General features: G+C 38.3%; 1 protein-coding gene across 6 annotated transcripts in view; it reads left to right on the plus strand.

Annotated features, from left to right (window-relative positions):
- The window catches only part of LOC122650154 (alpha-glucan water dikinase, chloroplastic-like), a 48,878-nt gene that overhangs the window by 17,509 nt on the left and 10,849 nt on the right, over positions 1-20,520 (plus strand). For all 6 annotated transcript variants that reach the window (XM_043843468.1, XM_043843469.1, XM_043843470.1 and 3 more), the window contains 17 exons: positions 7,176-7,310; positions 7,483-7,645; positions 7,772-7,861; positions 7,940-8,125; positions 8,595-8,657; positions 8,732-8,794; positions 8,899-8,958; positions 9,064-9,216; positions 9,458-9,541; positions 10,354-10,530; positions 10,626-10,732; positions 10,964-11,177; positions 11,283-11,386; positions 11,651-11,789; positions 12,076-12,201; positions 16,367-16,477; positions 18,290-18,388. In XM_043843468.1, coding sequence (XP_043699403.1) covers positions 7,176-7,310; positions 7,483-7,645; positions 7,772-7,861; positions 7,940-8,125; positions 8,595-8,657; positions 8,732-8,794; positions 8,899-8,958; positions 9,064-9,216; positions 9,458-9,541; positions 10,354-10,530; positions 10,626-10,732; positions 10,964-11,177; positions 11,283-11,386; positions 11,651-11,789; positions 12,076-12,201; positions 16,367-16,477; positions 18,290-18,388 — 2,074 coding nt within the window. The remainder of the gene's footprint in view (positions 1-7,175; positions 7,311-7,482; positions 7,646-7,771; positions 7,862-7,939; positions 8,126-8,594; positions 8,658-8,731; positions 8,795-8,898; positions 8,959-9,063; positions 9,217-9,457; positions 9,542-10,353; positions 10,531-10,625; positions 10,733-10,963; positions 11,178-11,282; positions 11,387-11,650; positions 11,790-12,075; positions 12,202-16,366; positions 16,478-18,289; positions 18,389-20,520) is intronic.

A 20,520-nucleotide genomic window follows, 5' to 3' on the forward strand; every position in this document is an offset into this window, starting at 1 on the left:
CAAGTTGTGCTCTCTCAACTTCCTTTGGCAATGCAAATTTGTATTCTCTATACATGTCTTCTTTGTAATCCTTGTGCCTATCCCTGTCTTCCCTATGCCTTCTATGAGGTTGGTGAACTTGGGATTGGACCTGATATCTGTCCTCATCTAGGGGAATGTTGATGTCCCTATGAGGAGTAACCTGTCGTTGCTCAATCAGGTGCAACCTTTCAGTGATAGTCCTCTGTTTAGCTCTGATATCTTCAAATATAGCCTTTTGCTCAGCAGTGAACTTCTGAAACATCTCGAACATTGCTGCCATAGGATCGGGAGGGTGTGGCAGCACTGTATTTAGCACTGGATTGCCATGTTGATCCATGGCTCTGATACCAAGTTAATGTAGCTCACAATAGGAAAAAGGATCCTATTAGAGGCCAAACAACAGGATCTCAATGGACTGCTGGTTCGAATGGGCAGAATAGGTAAACTAGGGCAGAATTAGGGTTAGGATGAGGTATTTGAGCTAGGGTTTTATTTAGTAATGATGTGCAGGTCAAAAGGAAGCCAATTGAATAGGTTTGGAATAGGTTTAAACAGAAATTAAAATTCTGAAACTCTAGGGTTAGGGTTTTGGGTTTTGGGATTTAGAACTTAGGTTGAAATCAGGGTTTTTAATGGGAGTTTAGGGCTAGGGTTAGGGTCAAATTTTCCACGTAGGGAGGGGAAGGTTCAACCCAAGTATGAGATGTTTTTGATGGTTAGAAGTACTGATTCTGGAATTTTAGGGTTTTTGGGGTTTAATGGAGTTGGGGGATTTTAGGGTTTGAGAGACAAATAAGGCAGCAGCTTGGGGTCGAGTATAAGTAGTGGTATGAAGGGGCTGCAGTCTGAATCTGACTGAATTCTGATAATGGATGAAGGTTTAATGTAACCTAGATGATCTAGGGTTTAAGGGAATCGATGGGATTCAAATAAAATAAAAGGGGAATGATTGGGAGGGAGGATGAATGGAAAAAAACAGAATTTAAAGTTCAAACTAACCACTGGAATCCACCGGCAGTAGCTTGACAATTGAAGGAACCTCCCGATCGTCTCGATACAAGGAGTCGCAGGAATCCACCCACCCTATCCACCTTGAAATCCACAAGGATGCACTCACAAAGGAGCAGGAACAGCAGCAGCAGTCGGCCAGCAGCAGAAACAGTCTTTTTTTTTCAAATTTCAATGTAGGGAAGCCCTCCATGCTTTACTATATTAATAAGATGCCTATATGCCAAGTCCTAGTACAATTTAAAGTCTTTTCCTTCAAAAATCGTGGAAGGAAGAGATTTAATCTAACTTAACTAATTTAAAACAGTAAATTGACTAAGATACCCCTACTAACTTAAAATAAAAGAATCTAACTTAAAACAACTAATTTAAAAGAAGTTTCCATACTAGCCAATAGGATATAAGGACCTATTAACCAATAGGAACACTTCACTTAAATTAGACCAATTGAACCAATTGGGTGCAACCAATTCTAAACCGGTTCAATCTAAAAACAGGAAAATAAACTAAATATTGGGCTAATCCCGTATGCAACCTATATACCCCTAGTTTAGGCTCATTAAAGTGGCCTAATACATAAAAAACCCTTGGGAACAAAGGCCCAACATGTATATAACCCAACCCTAGGCCTATTTCTAAAAAAATAAGCCCTATTTGGTGATGAATTTGCATCAACTCTCCCCAACTTGAAAAAATTTGTCCTCGAATTTTGTAGTGATGAGGGGGAATCAACATGTGATCAACAGCTTTGACCATCCCCAAACAGAATTCCGGTGAAGCAGGAACATTGGGGATAAAATCTTCAAAGCATGGAGCTCTCTCTTTGAAGAACCATGGTGGCATAACAAACTCTATGTGTTCGTTTTGAATCAGCGACAGAATCGTGAATGTTAGCAACCTTCGCATCTAATACTTGATACACAAACTTCACCTTTTCAAGAACAACATCTTGAAGGTCATTGCCTTCCTGTGGAGTGTTCTCAACCACCTCTTCATCTTCTGCTGTTTCCGCTTTGTCTTCTTTGATTTCTTCGACATTGACCACTTCAGTAGGGTCTTCTACATGTCGACTTTCCATCTTTGAAGCTATAGGGGCTGTCTCTTTCTTTTCATCACAATTCACTGTCACTTCAGTTTTATCTTCAAGTTGTGCTCTCTCAACTTCCTTTGGCAATGTAAATTTGTATTCTCTATACATGTCTTCTTTGTAATCATTGTTCCTATCCCTGTCTTCCCTATGCCTTCTATGCGGTTGGTGAACTTGGAATTGGACCTGATATCTATCCTCATCTAGGGGAATGTTGATGTCCCTATGAGGAGAAACCTGTCGTTGCTCAATCAGGTGCAACCTTTCAGTGATAGTCCTCTGTTTAGCTCTGATATCTTCAAATATAGCCTTTTGCTCAGCAGTGAACTTCTGAAACATCTCGAACATTGCTGCCATAGGATCGGGAGGGTGTGGCAGCACTGTATTTAGCACTGGATTGCCATGTTGATCCATGGCTCTGATACCAAGTTAATGTAGCTCACAATAGGAAAAAGGATCCTATTAGAGGCCAAACAACAGGATCTCAATGGACTGCTGGTTCGAATGGGCAGAATAGGTAAACTAGGGCAGAATTAGGGTTAGGATGAGGTATTTGAGCTAGGGTTTTATTTAGTAATGATGTGCAGGTCAAAAGGAAGCTAATTGAATAGGTTTGGAATAGGTTTAAACAGAAATTAAAATTCTGAAACTCTAGGGTTAGGGTTTTGGGTTTTGGGATTTAGAACTTAGGTTGAAATCAGGGTTTTTAATGGGAGTTTAGGGCTAGGGTTAGGGTCAAATTTTCCAGGTAGGGAGGGGAAGGTTCAACCCAAGTATGAGATGTTTTTGATGGTTAGAAGTACTGATTCTGGAATTTTAGGGTTTTTGGTGTTTAATGGAGTTGGGGGATTTTAGGGTTTGAGAGACAAATAAGGCAGCAGCTTGGGGTCGAGTATAAGTAGTGGTATGAAGGGGCTGCAGTCTGAATCTGACTGAATTCTGATAATGGATGAAGGTTTAATGTAACCTAGATGATCTAGGGTTTAAGGGAATCGATGGGATTCAAATAAAATAAAAGGGGAATGATTGGGAGGGAGGATGAATGGAAAAAAACAGAATTTAAAGTTCAAACTAACCACTGGAATCCACCGGCAGCAGCTTGACAATTGAAGGAACCTCCCGATCGTCTCGATGCAAGGAGTCGCAGGAATCCACCCACCCTATCCACCTTGAAATCCACAAGGATGCACTCACAAAGGAGCAGGAACAGCAGCAGCAGTCGGCCAGCAGCAGAAACAGTCTTTTTTTTTCAAATTTCAATGTAGGGAAGCCCTCCATGCTTTACTATATTAATAAGATGCCTATATGCCAAGTCCTAGTACAATTTAAAGTCTTTTCCTTCAAAAATCGTGGAAGGAAGAGATTTAATCTAACTTAACTAATTTAAAACAGTAAATTGACTAAGATACCCCTACTAACTTAAAATAAAAGAATCTAACTTAAAACAACTAATTTAAAAGAAGTTTCCATACTAGCCAATAGGATATAAGGACCTATTAACCAATAGGAACACTTCACTTAAATTAGACCAATTGAACCAATTGGGTGCAACCAATTCTAAACCGGTTCAATCTAAAAACAGGAAAATAAACTAAATAATGGTTTAATCCCGTATGCAACCTATATACCCCTAGTTTAGGCTCATTAAAGTGGCCTAATACATAAAAAAACCCTTGGGAACAAAGGCCCAACATGTATATAACCCAACCCTAGGCCTATTTCTAAAGAAATAAGCCCTATTTGGTGATGAATCTGCATCACTACCATACATGTCATTAGTATACTCATCATTATACTTTTTAAAAAATTCAAAGGAATAAACTAATAAATTGATTTTTGAGTATTTTACCTGAGAGGTACCGTCATGTATAATTCCAAGTGCTCTCCACACTTCTTTTGTTGTCTTGTACGTAGATACGCAGTTGCACTCTTTTGGACTAAGTGCACAAAAAAGTGCATTTAAGGCCTTTGAATTCAAGGCCGCTGCTTTTTTCTCATTGAAAATCCATGAAGATTTTGGACATCTATGATATCTTGCGGATATCTCCCAGATGTCAGATGTCCGTCAACTCTATTGGACATCTATGATATCTTGCGGATATCTCCCAGACTTGGGGACTGAGGAGTGTCAAAAACACCTCCTCTCGGCTCAGATGTCCATGTGTCATCTCAGACGTTCGTGTTGTCCCGTGGATGTTCTCAAGACAGGATTTGACAGTGCTTATTTTACAGTCTCCCCAGCTCGGATGTTTGTGCCTTCTTGGTGGAAGTTCATGCCTTCTTGGCAGACGTCCGTGGCACAGAGTATATGTATCCGGATCAAGTTAAATCACTAGGGTCAACCTCCTATCTTGGGGTTTTGTTCCATTAGGGAGTCGGTGACTTAATTATGAGCTTTTTAGGCTTAGTGAGAGATATACATAGGATTGAAGGGAATTACCAATTAAGTACATAATCCTATGTCTATGGAGCTTGAATTCTTCATGATGCTTCCAAGTCTTGAAATCATTAACCATTGATGGGTTTAGGACTTGATGAAGCTTTCCAATTATGTTCTTCAAGCTTCCATAACACCTTGCTCATTACTCATGAAATGGTTTGCTATTGATCAACTGAATTCTTCTTTGATGTATGACAGTCCACTTGAATACTTGGGATTGTATAGATCATTACACATTCACACACATGTTAGTAATCGTATAGACCATCATCTCATTATGAGTTTCATCAGCAAAACCTAAGGTAGAATTGTTACATACACATGTCAACACTTTATGTCAAGGCTAAAAAAGGGTATTCAAAATAATTTGAAAGTGACTTACCATCATTCATTCTCAGGAGGTGTCATTGTCTTGCACCTTTTTCGAATACACATGTGAAATGACATGATTTTACCCTCATTGAAAAAAGAAGTGTGTTATACTAAAAGGACAAAAAAATAAGGCAGCAACAAGATTATTTATTCATTCTTTTGAATGTACCTCTCATTTGCAATGCTTCATTGTGCAATCGTTGCATACATCAAGTTCGACCATAAATCACATACTACCATGAGTTACTTGTCGTCTTGTTTGGGTTAGCAGAGATGTCGAGGGAGAGAATAAATAATGGTATTAGGGCAAAAGCTATGTGCAAGGCAAATCAAGTGAACTGTGTTAAGATGCATATAGAAATTGCAATAATGCACCTGAACCCACTACAAGGAAAAGGAATTATTGCTCCCTAGGTTAAGATGCCCTCTCTCTCTATGATCTGCTAAAGAACTTCATTTTGATAGAGTAAATATGGAGAGATATGTTACCTGTCATTCTCTATCACTTTCATCACTTGAATGAAGGTACGTGGTGCATTTGGTAACTTGAACATCATGATCAATCGTTCTTATGAACATTAAAGGATCTCGGACTAAACATGGATTCATGCCTTCCCAATTCAGCTTTCGATTATCAATTCCAAGTTCCACCTTTGAAGCTGTTCATATTTGCTGATTCATTTGGTATGAAGTCTGATTCACTAAATTGATTTTGGATAAGTTTGATCTGATGCTGGATGTTTCTTGTTAGTAGTAATCCGGCCTGTAATTCGTCTGGAATAACAAAAGCGTACTTCATCATAAGACTCAAGTGTTGAAGGGACTGAACTTCCTTAATCTTCTAGTCAACAATTTTCTCGTACAGATCCTCTTAATCATGCACCTTGTTCATAAAATTGGCCTAGGAAGGTACTACAATCCCCATTAACGGGCTTAGACATGGACCATCTTCAATGCCTCAACAAACCCTATGCTAACTTTGAGCTATCTTTCTGAAATATGTATAGCTTCAGGCATTTCCTCTTTCATCATCTGGGGGGTGGGTTTGAAAACCAATTAATTATAAACTTTAGCTACTGAAAGAAACCAGACAATCTTGACCACTGGTTAGTTGGTTATCTCGAGCTCATTCTTGAGTCCCACAAGCTTGTATCAAGCTTACTACTTTCAGTCTTTGGTTCAACTTGTCAATCATCTCCTGTGATCTCACATCCTTGCTACTCATGAGAACAATGATCTATCGCAGATTTATCCACAAGCTGCAAACCTGGTGTTAAATATTCTATTCTATAGCTAATCACTTTCTTTGACCACACTTGTCTTCTTCTTGCTACACTGAATTACCAAAGCTTCACTGTACCAGGAATCTTTTAGATATACTGATGCTGGATCCAATTGAAGTAACATGATTGCCATGACCTACATTTGAAATTTGGTGGCATTCTAAAATTTTTGTGTTTCTAAGATTTGTAACTTCCTTTTTTGCATCCAATCAGATTTTTCATGTTCCTGTAGACGCTGCAGCATGTGCAGGGTTACATGTATTCATCCACCTCAAGGTCAAACTCTATTTGACTGGTTTGATCTATTAACCATTTATATCTTTGCTTCTTAACTATCACCACTCCCAAAAATCTTTGGAAGATCAATACATCAGAAGACCTTGGGGTGTTCTTCGATTGACCATGTGTTCATAAAATAAGTCATGAATCATGATGTTCTTCTGGTGTGTTTTTAAATTCTCTAGTCACATAAGTTTGCACATTAAAACCAAGAAGTTGGAACTAAATTTTCATGTGCAGTATGTAAATTGAATCCAACTTTTGTTTTTGATTGCCCCTTGAGTCAGATGCCATTATGGTACATTTATCCAATCGATGATGACTAACCACTGACCATCATACCTATCAAAAAATCTAACCAAGCACATGAGTCATTTACATAAGCAATTTCTTCTCCCCAAAAACAGAATATAGAATGTATGATTTCTTTTGGGCATAATGTGAAATTTTCTTGAGATATAGCCATATTTCTTTGGATTTTATCTGTGAGATGAAATTTCTAATTTACACTGATTGAATTTGATTCCCATCCAGTATGAAGCCTAAATATACAACATTATAGACGTGTTCTGTTTTTTGCACATACTTTTCTTGTTCTATTTCATAGTTAATAACCAAGCACTGGAAAGTTGTTAGCTCATTTCATCAATCTCAAAGTACTAAACCATGTTTTATGCTGTCACAGATTTAACATTGCATCAGATCTGATAGAATGGGCAAAAGATGCAGGAGAATTAGGTCTTGCCGGGATTTTTGTTTGGATGAGGTTTATGGCTACAAGGCAGCTTATATGGAATAAGAATTACAATGTGAAGCCACGGTATATCTCTTTTGGATATTTACTTAAGCAAGTGATATATCTTTATTTTGGTTCTTTCTCTTTTTACAAATAATATTTTTGTGCCCCTCTCTCTCTCTTGTTTTTTTTATTGTTTGGTATGTGATAACCATTCTTGCCTTTTAAGTTCTATATAAACTTTCTTTCCATGCAGAGAGATCAGTAGAGCTCAGGATAGGTTTACAGACTCACTTCAGAATATATACAAAAGTTACCCTCAGTACCAGGAAATTCTGCGGATGATTCTGACAACTGTAGGTCGTGGAGGTGAAGGGGACGTGGGACAACGCATCCGGGATGAGATCTTGGTCATCCAGGTAGCACCAGATCTGCCTCCCTTATTTTCATTTCTCTTTCTGGTTGTTTGGCTTTTATTTTCCAATTTTTGCTTGTTTCTAGAAGTGTTTATTAAAATCATATGGAAAGATTCTGGTTGTTTGCAGAGAAAAAATAACTGCAAAGGGGGAATGATGGAAGAGTGGCATCAGAAGCTACATAATAATACAAGTCCTGATGATGTTATAATCTGTCAGGTATTTGCTGTGCAAATTCAGATGGACCTTTTCATTAGTTTTGTTGCTATAAATGTCTCACATGCTGTTTCCTTGTAGGCACTCATTAATTATATTAAAAGTGACTTGGATATCAGTTCTTACTGGAAAACACTCAATTCAAATGGGATAACAAAAGAACGCCTTCTAAGTTATGATCGTGCCATACATTCTGAGCCAAATTTCAGGAGAGACCAGAAGGATGGTCTTTTGCTTGATTTGCAGAATTACATGAGAACTTTAAAGGTTGGTTTGAGTAGCCTTTTTAGTTGAGATATAATCTGTATATCAGTTATGAGAAAAGAATTGCCATGTGACTTGGAGGCTGCATACTTGTATTGCATTAAACATCCAGAAGACTTTAAAAAAGGAACTGTTTTAAATGACTAAGAATGCACAGATTATGCAGATACATCAGTAGAGAAAATAATAGAAGCTATCCTTGATATTGTGTTATGGATACATCAAAAGCTTAGACTGTCTGATTTTCAACTTCAAATATGGTAGCCAAACTGCAAAAGTGTGTGCGATTAATGCTGGTCCAATTGATATGCTTCAGTACATGACGTCTAAGGTTTACAACAAGATCTTCAAAAATTGTTTTGAACCGTTGGTTCAACATTATATGGACTTCATTCAATAATTTTTTTCCTACCATTCCATGTCTCATGGTGTTAACTTGTGCTATGGTGTTTTCTGTTTAATTATCCTGCAGGCAGTTCATTCGGGAGCAGACCTTGAATCTGCCATTGGAAATTGTATGGGTTACAGGGCCAAGGTAATTTCTTTAATTTTCTGGAGTCCGTGAGATGGGTTGGTGTTTGTAGTAATCGATACATCTTTTTAGTTCAGGGTCGAGGCTTCATGGTTGGGGTGCAAATAAACCCTGTGGCAGGCTTGCCATCAGGATTTCCGGTAATTTTTATTCACTCCCTCTAGGCATTTTTTTGTTATAGTCACTTGTGTGTCCCAGTTGGAAAACAAGATCCTTCTATATGGTTACATGAATCTTTGAACAGGAACTGCTGCAATTTGTTCTGGACCATGTCGAAGATAAGAACATAGAGCCTTTTCTCGAGGTGTGTGACATGGTGATACTGAAATTTGTCTTTTCTTTTTCTATATAAGAATTTATACTGTATCCTTGCAATTTTGTGCTCTCTGTATCTACTTTTTTGATGCAGGGTTTGCTTGAGGCTCGCGAGGAGCTTCGACCATTGCTTCGTAAACCCCATGATCGTCTAAGAGATCTTTTATTTTTGGATATTTCTCTTGATTCTATGGTTAGGACAGCCATTGAGAGGGGATACGAGGAATTAAATAATGATGGACCTCAGGTAAGTCCTGTTTATGGCACCTGCATATATATTTTCCATATGTCATATCTTTTCAACATTTATCTCTCTTTCCTTTCTGTTATTGGTGTCTTGATTCTGTGTTTGGTTCCTGGCAGCTTGCTATATATGCTTTAATATAAAAATCTAAATCCAATTTCACATACTTTTTGCAATGCAAAATTCCACTTTTGTATATCTGAAGTACATAAATCTTAATCTGTTCTGGCCATTTCTCTTGCAGAAAATGATGTATTTCATCACTTTGGTACTTGAAAATCTTTCCCTTTCATCAGATAATAACAGGGATCTAATCTACTGTTTAAAGGTAAATACTAGCTCAATCCAATTGTTGTAATTGCATAGTCATCCTTTAGAACTTAAGTTATCCTTGGGGACCTTGTTTGAAAGATAATTCTTTTATTTTGGCAATAAAAATAATTTCGAGTATGCTTTCTAAAGTTTTGTGACTTAGCTTAGCTTAACTCAAGCATTTAAGAATGAAAGCTATTTTTTTAATTCTTCATCCATATGCATTGTCTGAATAAAATACAACCTACTACAACTTTTTCCTCTATTTTTAGGGAAGAGGGTACTGAATAACTAGGAGTACAATGTGCAGCTTTCCAACATGCCCAAATGCTTGGCATTGGGAACTGAACTTCTTCATTTTTTAAATTGAACAAATGTGCCTTTCTAAAGCATATGATCTAACTGTTGATGCCAATGAATCCCAGTTATGATTCAACTTTCAATTATGGCCTCCTTCTGCAAGTTATTCTTGTTTAAATGTGCAATATTGTATGATATAAGCTGAATTGGCAGATCAAGCTCCTAGTTCTAGTGTTCCCTTTTCCCAACTCATCTTTCCTTCCTTAAGTTAGTTATTACCCTTTTTAATCTTTACTGTTTCCCGTATCTAATTTCACAGTTGAATAAACAAGTTTTGTCTATATGATAAAGGACACGAGGATTCCAGTAAGCAGGGAAAAATTATTGTTTACATGTTATCTTGTATCTGTTCCATGGCTTACGAAGAATGTGAACTATGAGTCTCGGTTTGTTTATTTGTTTGTTTGGTACAAAGATGTATTTTTCCTGTTTTTGCTTTCAATCTTATACTGCTGTTGTTTTTACAAGGGATGGAATCATGCGCTATACATGTTCAGGGCTGGAGATGATGGCTGGGCATTATATGCAAAATCATTTCTTGACAGGAGCCGACTTGCTCTTGCATGCAAGGCAGAACAATATGAGCAACTTCTGCAACCATCTGCAAAGTACCTTGGATCATTGCTAGGAGTTGATCAATGGGCTGTATGTTGTTGATTTTGACAGTATAAACATACGCTTTTGCAGTATGCAGCACATGGGTATACACTGGATACTGCACTTATATGTACCTCATGCAGGTAAACATATTTACTGAAGAAGTCATTCGTGCTGAATCAGCTGCTTCCTTGTCCTCACTTCTTCATCGACTGGATCCTTTTCTTCGGAGGTCAGCTAATCTGGGAAGGTTGGTTGATATATTGTTGTCTATATAATTTTAACATTTATACAGTTGAGAGCCCTAGTTAGAAAATTCAAGAAATTTACGAATTCTATACATTCTGAGACTATTGTTGGGTTGTTCGAAAATTAAAATTTTTTTGCTGGTTCGGATATTTGAATTTGTAAGGATTGTCATTTGTACTTTATATTATATTATGCAGTCACAATCTGATGCAATATTGTGTACAAGGAACAGTTGGCAGGTTATCAGCCCAATCGAGACTATAGGATATGTTGAGGTTGTGGATGAATTACTTGCTGTCCAGAATAAATCTTATGGGCGACCGACAATATTAGTGGCAAAGAGTGTAAAAGGAGAGGAAGAAATTCCTGCTGGTACTGTTGCTGTGCTGACATCTGACCTGCCAGATGTCTTATCTCACGTTTCTGTTCGAGCGAGAAATAGCAAAGTAATTGGCTCGTCACATTGGCAGTATTGAAATTTCTTTGCTGATGCTTCATTATTGATGAATAGTATGACATGTGATGTTTGAGTTTAATGTTTCTTCTGACAGGTTTGTTTTGCTACATGTTTTGACCCTGACATCCTGTCTGACCTACGAGTAAACGAAGGGAAGTTACTACAGTTAGAGCCTACCTCAGCAGATATATTTTATAGGTACAGTACACTGTTCATTTAACTTAAAGCTGTCGTAGGTATTTCTGGTCCATATTCTTTGATTTGCAGATACACAATCTTTTCTGCCATTCTCTTCAAATGAGTTTCTAGCTCCAGATTTTTTTGTCATTTTCTCTTTCCTATTCTGTATTACGTACGAAGTCTTCTTTTTTTTTTGGTGAATACGAATTCTTCTTCACATTTCTTTTGTTTAAACTATTTGAACTGAAAATTGAATTATTCTGCATTTTCTCTATACTGCAGTGAGGTAAAGGACAGTGAATTGTCAGAGACAAGCTCAACAAACTTGAAGGAATGTGGACCTTCCCCTTCTTTGACTTTGGTCAGAAAGCACTTCTGTGGTAGATATGCCATATCATCTGAGGAGTTCACCAGAGAAATGGTTAGGCTTTCAAATATAATTTATTCCCTTCTTAAGGTGTTATTTCCTTTCTTCTTTTTGTCATTCTGAGGTGCAGTTTCAGTTGAGAGGTTGACTTTCTTTTATCTGTCCTTGCTTCATATAATATTTCCTTGCTATGATATGAAAGTAGCTGCTTAGAGTTATGCTAAAAATATGGTCTTTTAGCATATAAAATAGGACTTGTGGCAAAGAAACAGGATGTAGTATTTTAATTTGAATTATCATTTTAAGTTGGTTAACCTTTATGGGCCCTTAAATATTATAGGTTGGAGCTAAATCATGTAATATTGCACACCTGGAAGGAAAAGCGCCATCTTGGGTTGGAATTCCAACCTCGGTGGCCCTACCATTTGGTGTTTTTGAGAAGGTTCTCTTGCATAGTTCAAACCAGGTTTGTCTTATCTCATGTAACACCCCTTGTGTACTCATGATCAATTACTTTGTCTCCAGTCTACATGCTATCTATGCTCTATTCCTCTGAGAACATTGACATCTTTTTCTCCCTTTCAATTGGTAAAGGCTTTTGTTATGAATGTGGACCAGCTAGAATGTACCTAGGAATCATTTCTTTGCATGGATAATATCTTAGGATGCTCAATGATTGGGGATTGTGCAAGAGATTGTAACATGTGCTTACTGAAGGCATTCATTTTCTGCTTAGGGTGATGGTTATAACCTCCTAGGTGTTGAATTTAAATTGTAAACAGAAAAGTGAACCCCCCACATAATTATTCGGAAACCTTACAATGGAAATATCAATAACCTGGTTCACATGCACTTTCATTGCCAAGAACCCTCATTTTCTACATCAAAGTTCTGGATGCCGTTAATCACTAAATATAAGCAGGAGTCCTCTTCATTTTCACACTAAAATGGCAACAATATTTAGGTTATAAGAGGAAGGGTCTCATCTGATTTATGTGGGCAAAACCATGTGATACAGGAGCACTTCCTTGGATCGGAGTGAACCCGTTTGAGAACCCAGATCGAGAACTGTGTCCAAATTTGGGTCAGTCCAAAAGTAGGATAGTAGTAGTCTGTTTATTTTTTTTATTTATTTGGATTTATCTTGTAGTCTTTTGTTTTACTTTGCATAGGCTAGGTAGTGGTAGAGTTCCATTATATTTCACTTTTAGAGTTAGAATAGGAGTCTCTTGATTTTTTTTAAAAGGACCCTTAGAGAGCACTGCCTTTGCCCTTGCTTTAGCCGCCTTAGCCTCTTCCTCTGCCTTTGTTTTCGGGGTGAAGACAGCCCGACTGCAGACGGAAGATGACTACAGCCGGCTAGTCGACGGCCCTCATCCACTAGTGTCTGCTCTCGCTCCATTAGATGGTGCTGGGGGAGGGGGACTTGAATGAATATACGGGCCCAGGCACTCTTATTCTCATTTGCTGATTCTCTACCTTCTCTTGTCGTCAGATGACCAAGCAGTTACCTTCGCTCCACTTGAACACTGATCTTTCTACCTTGACCCACCCAATCTCGACTTTTGAAAGTGAAATTCTAAGGCTAAAATGTTCCTTCAACCCCCATATTCCCGTCTGTCATCCCGGTATCTGAAATGCACGATGAATTCGTGGATAGGAATGGGGCGACAGCCGCGAAGAACGTATCCAGAGAATTGGATTTGGTTAGACAATATGTGGTTGGTTTGCAATGATCGGTTTTTTTAGCAAGGTATGGAATGTATCGTCAAATATTCAATGTAATTCCACAAGATCTATTTTCGTTCAAGTAAGGGATTCTAGCCAATTGAAAGGATCTTCTAATCAATCTAGAGATCGTTTCGATTCCATTAGTAATGAGGATTTGGAATATCACACATTGATCAATCAAAGAGAGATTCAACAACTAAAAGAAAAAATGATTCTTTGGGATCCTTCCTTTCTTCAAACGGAACAAACAGAGATAGAATCAGACCAAGTTTAGCGCTATTCTAGGACCTCCCGCTGTACTTTTTTTTTCCAGCTTCTTTCTCTTTGAAGTGGATTAGCTATCTCCTCATCCACAAGCAGATTCCAAGAAAGCATCTAAAGCAGCGAAAGTAGAATAATCCTAATCCAATGAATCAGCAGACGCATCTGAACCATGTAACCATCGTTGGATAACCAGATTTCAAGAATGATATTGATTTGGTTTGAGTATGCCGTGGTGAGGCATGGGCCTGCTGGCCAAGTGTGTTCTCTCTCTCCTAATTCCTCTCTTCTCCTTCCTCCCTCCTTTTCTCTATTTATTTTTCTTTCATTCTAATTTGCATTCTGTTTTGACTTCTTCCCTGTTACAGCAGTTTCAGACCGGTTAAGGGTGATTAGAATTCTTTATTCCTCTCTCTATTGAGCTTGAGATTTTGGGGGTTGATACAGTACCGTAGGGAGACTCATCCTGTTGGATTTGGGTTCTAAATCTGGTTGGAGTAGTGAGCTACAGGATCGAGTTCAGCGCTGGTTCTGTTGGCACAGAGTTGAAGACGATCCTTCACCCCTTTTCCTTCCTCTCTCTGACTGGGAATCCAATACCATAACTGGGCGAAGCTATGCCTGAAATTTCAGGCTCAATTGATCTCTACTGAAGGAGTTATCTTCTTTCATAGGTTCTGGTTTTCCGTTTCTGTTCATTAGCCCAAGGTTGAAGACAACTAATGTGAGACTAGAACCAGAATAGGTCTAATCCCAATCAGAATCAAATAGAAAACCTCCAGCGAACAAGAAAGAGAACAATGAGAACTCCAATGAGGTAACAATAACCTGCTGAAATCTGTTGACAAGAAATCCCAGCTGCTTGTAGCACTCTTGAACTCGATTTGACTGAACTAGGGTTTGGAATCAAGAACCGATGGAAGGGGATGGGCATCTCACCCTAGGTCTCTCACCTATCCTATCTCAGGATTTTCACAAAGTCTCAAGCCAGTTTAATCAAAGTCGTGTACAATGGTGGACTCCCATACAAACTTATATAGAAGCCTCAAAAATAGACTTAGACACTAATAAGCAAACGCCTAACCCAATCCCTAACTAATAAGGTATCCTAAATTGACTAAGTAAGTGAAATAATAAAGAAAACAAATTCAAAATAGGACTCTATCCAAACTAATGAAGTAAATCCCGTTTTCCTACTTTCTACCCATGTTTTAGGCTCATTCAATTGGCCAATTACAAAGTAAACCCATGGGATCAAAGGCCCAACACATAAATAACCCAACCTAACGCTTATTCCCAATAAAATAAGCCCTCTAAGTGACTTCTCTGCATCAACAACCTCTTGGTTGTTCTTCAATCCTTCTTTTAATTTTTATTTACCTAATCTACCCCTCCCTCTCCTTTTATTCCTCCTTATCCTTTATTTAAGTTGCCTTCTAATTCTACCCTGATCCTTTTAATCCTAATCCCTTAAGTATCCCAACTCCTAATATCTACAAGTTTTCTCCTTTAAGATTCTGTTGAAATTACCAAAGTGCCATCCCCTTGTAAATTTGGGATTATTTACGAATTGCCATTATCTTCCTATTTTGGCTATTGTTGAATCAAGTGGGCCCATAGCATGGATCAAGAACTCGGTCGAAACCTGTCGAAACCACCGAGATATCTCGGTTTCGCAGGTTTCCAAGACGAGTTAGGGGTGGATTTTTAAAAGTGCAGGGTTTTTACCATGTGTCGGTGGTTTCGACCGAAACTACTTCGTTTCAGATGATTTTGGAGAAGATGAGTTCAGAGATCTGTATATGAGCTAAGAAGATGAAGTTAAGGGGAAGGATGAGTGAAAAGGTGAAAACTTTTTGCCATGTGAAGATTATCTTCAAGGATTCCTTGTAGATGCCAATCAAACCCAGGAATGGGAGTTCCTCTGGTTCTCTATCCATTGGCTTTAATTCTCTGCTGGTTCTTAAGATTTCTCTTCTTCTTCACTGCTTACCCTTTCAATGAATCTGGTTTGTGCTCTACCAAATAAGCCCCCTTCAAGCATGTGTTGTGGGCAAAGACTAACTAAGAACTGATTCAGTGTTTTCGGTTGTAAGCTACATAACATGGTACCGGTGATATCTGGAAACAGCTTGGAATCTGAGAGGGAATTTGGGAAGTATTGATGATGGCATAGTTGAAATTCTTGGAAAGATTAAGGGTTTTTTATGGAATGATGTGCCATTCTTTCTTCGTGGGCAGCAAGACTGGTGGTAATGGCTGACTGTCTTCCACAGATTACAGAAGAAGCTTCTGAGAGGTATCCGAGTCAAGTCAACACACTCTTCTTTGCCAAAACCAAGGTTTCCCCATGTATGGGAGAAATACCAGGTTTTGACCAGTTTTCGACAGGTTTCGACCAAAACTCGGTTTCAGCCAAGTCGAAACCTGAGTTCTTGATCCTTGGCCCATAGCGAACCCAATAGGGTATTTTGAGACCCGGGGTTCCACATCACCTTGTCCTCAGTGTAATCTATAGATCAGAAACTGTTTAAATAGAGATGTGGTTCATAATCTTATGAGTTCTGGAGCTTTATCACAGGTTTCATTTATTTTGCAGCTTATATAAGAGAACAATTTACTGTATCACCTTATTGCAGGCAGTAGCTGACACATTGGAGACCCTGAAGAAAAGGTTGAAAGAAGGAGAGTTTAGCACACTTGGTCCGATCCGCGAGGCGGTTCTGCAGCTTGCAGCACCACCTCAGTTGGTAAGTTTATTCTACTGGTGGATTGGATAAGTGTTTATTGAGCTTGTAGTTTAAGATAATTGCAATGAAAAGAGACATGTTTTAACGAGCTTGAATAGAAGCCACCTAATTAAATAGTTCAAAGCAGCTTAGCTTGAATAAAAGCCAGCTAATTAAAATATTAAATAGTCCAAACCGGCTTTAGGAACTAAAAAATGTGACACAGGAAATATGCCTGCAGACTTCATAAGGCCAGTGTGCTTAGTTTTAGACCAGCTTTCTCCCTTCAAGAGCCCAGTCCATTACGCACAAGAAGATAGTTTTAATCCAGTTTCATTTGGTGTGTCAGATTATCATAATCTTGTTGGGTAAGTGGGCTCTGTTGAAAAGCGAGACCCCACTAAAGCTCCCTATGATTCATATTACTCTTGATTAGTTCTACATCTCTTAGTTTTTTTTTTATTTATATTTATTTTTATTTTATTTTTTTAATTTTAATAAACTACTTATTTATCCAAAAAAACCAATATCTAATTACTTCAAGCTATATCAATCAACTTTTGAGGAACATTGAATTCTGAATCTCGATTTGTTGATTTGAGAACTTTATATGCTATTTATTTCTTGAGAACCTAATTTTTTTCTTCTGAAATCCATCCAAAAACTCTTCATTTTTGCAACCTTGAACCCTGTGCTACTCGTATTAATGGATTTTCTAGGTAGAGCTGTGCCAGCTGAGAGCTAAACCAGAATGCGTCTATCCATTTTTAACTTTCTTACATGCCACATGCTGAAGTTTGAGAAATCCATTGATCAATCCATTAGGTCTGGTCTACTAATTCTCTGAAGGGAAACTAAATGTATTCCCCCCCCCCCCTCCGGAAAAATATATATATATATCAAATGATATAAATAGATGCTATCATCATTTATATTTCATGCTGTTATGATTTTTTGCCGTAGAGAAAAATATACGTAGTTGGTCTTCGCTGCCTCTTCCTTTGGTGCCTAGTCTATATGTCCAATCTCATCTGCTAGCGCTTATTTGTTACTTGGTCCGGACACATTCATCGATTTATTTTTATTGTTCCCAGGCTATGGGCATCGGTTCACATGAATCAAGCTAAGCCCTCCTTTTTCGATAGTGATATTGATAAATGCATTCCACTCTCTTGATAGCATAAGAAAACAATCCTTCGTTTGACATAACTTTTCTTAACCAATTTTTTATTTTTTTGAGATAGCACCCTCGGGAAATGGGATGATATTCAAAAATACATTTTTGAGATTCAACTTCCCTCATAAAAAGTGGCGAAGCAGGGGGTTACCGGGGGAGATGCGAAAAATCTTATTTGTTGAGACCTCTCATTCCTAAAAATGGGGTTATGTAAAAAATGCGGGGGGGGGGGTGAGGGGGATGCTATTGTTTAATTTGTCGAATCCTCTCCGCTAATAAAAACCTTTAACTCCAAAATCCCAGGATAGATGAAATTTTTGCATTGAGATGACTTTTATGTTCAAGTCACATACAAAATTATATTTTCTATAGGTAGATGGAATTTTTACATTGATATGACTTCTATGTTCAAATAAGCACATATAAAATTATATTTTCTATATTACATCTGGTTATATATTGCATGGAGATACATGCGGTGGTATATGATTAAATTTGGGTGTGAAATTTGACAAGTGGCTTATCCAAACCATCAGCCACTAAGATAAGCTTATCTATGATAGACCGTGAAGTAGCAATTTTCCCCTATTGTTAATATTGTTATTATTATTATTATTACAAATCATCAGCCCCTGATGGAAGTGAGATGCTATCAGGTGCAAGAGTTGAAGAACAAGATGCAAAGTTCCAGGATTCCCTGGCCTGGTGATGAAGGCGAGCACCGATGGGCGCAAGCATGGATGGCAATAAAAAAGGTAAGAATTAGAACTCTATAATCAACTTAAAGGGCTCTTAGGTTAGCGTTCTTTCTCCCTTAAATTAATATCTTATTATTTTATTCCCTTTTTGTATGGTGGAAGTTTCTCTTTAATAAAGGATGGGGCTCTACCGATCCCTACATTTTCAGTTATCAGAAGTTGCTATTTTCTTGGCTCTGTAGTGAAGCAATGTCTCTCCTTGTGATGAATCAAGGCCACAATTGGTGGTGAAGTCAATCAAGCCTTGCGGTGGGAAACCCAGGCCAGATCTCTTCTCTTCTGTCTTTTCCCTTACTAATCTCTCTCAAAAGTACAGAAAGTAGTTGTGCCGCCACCTGCAATAAACCAGAATCAATCTACAATATAGTTTTTTTACTTTATTTGGAAGTTCTGGTACCAAGGCATGTACAGGTCTGATCTTTAGTCTGATTTCACCAGAAACCATCGGTCAGTACCTTAACTTAGTTTCTACTATCAAACTCTGATTTTACTGGTTGCAACATAATTTCCTTATCAGAGTTGGAGTGTCAATTCCTATTTTGAGTGGGTTTTCAAGAACTGTTCTTTATGATTCTGTTGAACTTAGTTTCAGTAGTAGAGATATATTTAAAGTTGACTGTATTGAATTTGACGTCTGATCATCCAAAAGATCTGTTGAGTTGTCAAATTTGAGGTTTTCCTAGTCAAACAAGGAACTGTTCATATAAACAGATCCAACCCTTGGATCTGGCTGAAAGCTCCATCAATTATTCTAAGCATATAAAGGACCACTCAAGCAAAAGGATCTGCTGGTCTCACTTTCTGATTTGATTTTGGAATTTCCTACTCTGTAATCAATCGGTTTGTGTTGATATTGATCTTAAACATCAGAACCGCATTATGTAACGCCCCAAGAAGACAACATAGTACCGGCCCACCTGGGAGATTGTTGAGGTGTCCCCACTAAGAGACGGCTTAGTACCAAGGGGTTTGGAGATCGGTGAAGGAATGCAAACTTAGTCCCACATCGGCTTGGGAGGGAGATCTTGAGCTATTGATAAAGAGTAGCCTCCTCTACTTGGTATGACGTGTTTTAAAGCCGTGAGGCCCATTAGGCCAAAGCGGACAATATCATGCCAAGGGAGGGGCTAGGTCGTTACACACTATCCAACTTGAACCCATATATATAAGGGCATACCCAATGCATGAGGCTCCTGCCATTGCAAAGTCTGGGGAGGGTCATAATGTACGCAGCCTTACCTCTGCTTTGCAGATATATATATATATATATACAGGATACCAAATAAAATATGCAGTAATGAAATAATATGCAAGTGAAAACTTGAAAGAGGTTAGCGGAAATAAAACTTGTGTGTGCCTAGCAGGTGCTGCAGTCCTTAATTTGAACCGGTCGCGGCACTCGGAGGGGTAACCTCGGCGGTCTACCGTTTTGCAGGTAGCCTTCTGCTGTGCTTGAAGGCGGCTGAGCCGGCCAATATTTGAAGATAAAGGAGAATTAAAATCTTGAATTTTATATTACTAGGAGAATTTGAATTACACTCTTGATATACAGGACTCTTGAAGAAAGCTTGAAGAAAACTATTCACTTACGGGTTTACTTGAAGGAAACTTGAAGCCTGAGATAAAGGCTTAAACTTGTAGTTACAGACTTGACGAACACTTGATGAAACTTAGTTACAGCTTGAAGAACACTTGATGAAATAAACTTGAAGTTACACTTGAAGAAATAAAATTAAAAATACTTGAAGTAACTTGGTGTAAGAACTTGAAGAGCTGAGCTACAGCAGTGCTGCGTGCTTTCTATTTTTCTCTTCAGAGATTCTCCTCCTCTTCTTGGAGAAGACCAGGGGTTTTATAGAGCTTTGGAGGCCTTGGATGCTTCACTTTTCCACCGAAAGCAAACCTTATCTTGAAGGAATCTTTGACAGGGCGAAGAAGCATGTGGTTGTGGGCCCAGAGTCTTGACTTTGGAGGCAGGGGCGCCGAAAGTAGTCTTGGTCCGTAGTGCTACAGTAAAAAGTCATTTTTACTATTCACCACTTTGTTGGTAGAGCTTGGAATCTTTGAGAAGATACTTCAAAAACCGCACCGAGGCATTCCACGTGTCGAGACACTGTTTTCCTCATTGG

Source organism: Telopea speciosissima, chromosome 2, assembly GCF_018873765.1.
Source record: "Telopea speciosissima isolate NSW1024214 ecotype Mountain lineage chromosome 2, Tspe_v1, whole genome shotgun sequence".
NCBI lineage: Eukaryota > Viridiplantae > Streptophyta > Magnoliopsida > Proteales > Proteaceae > Telopea > Telopea speciosissima.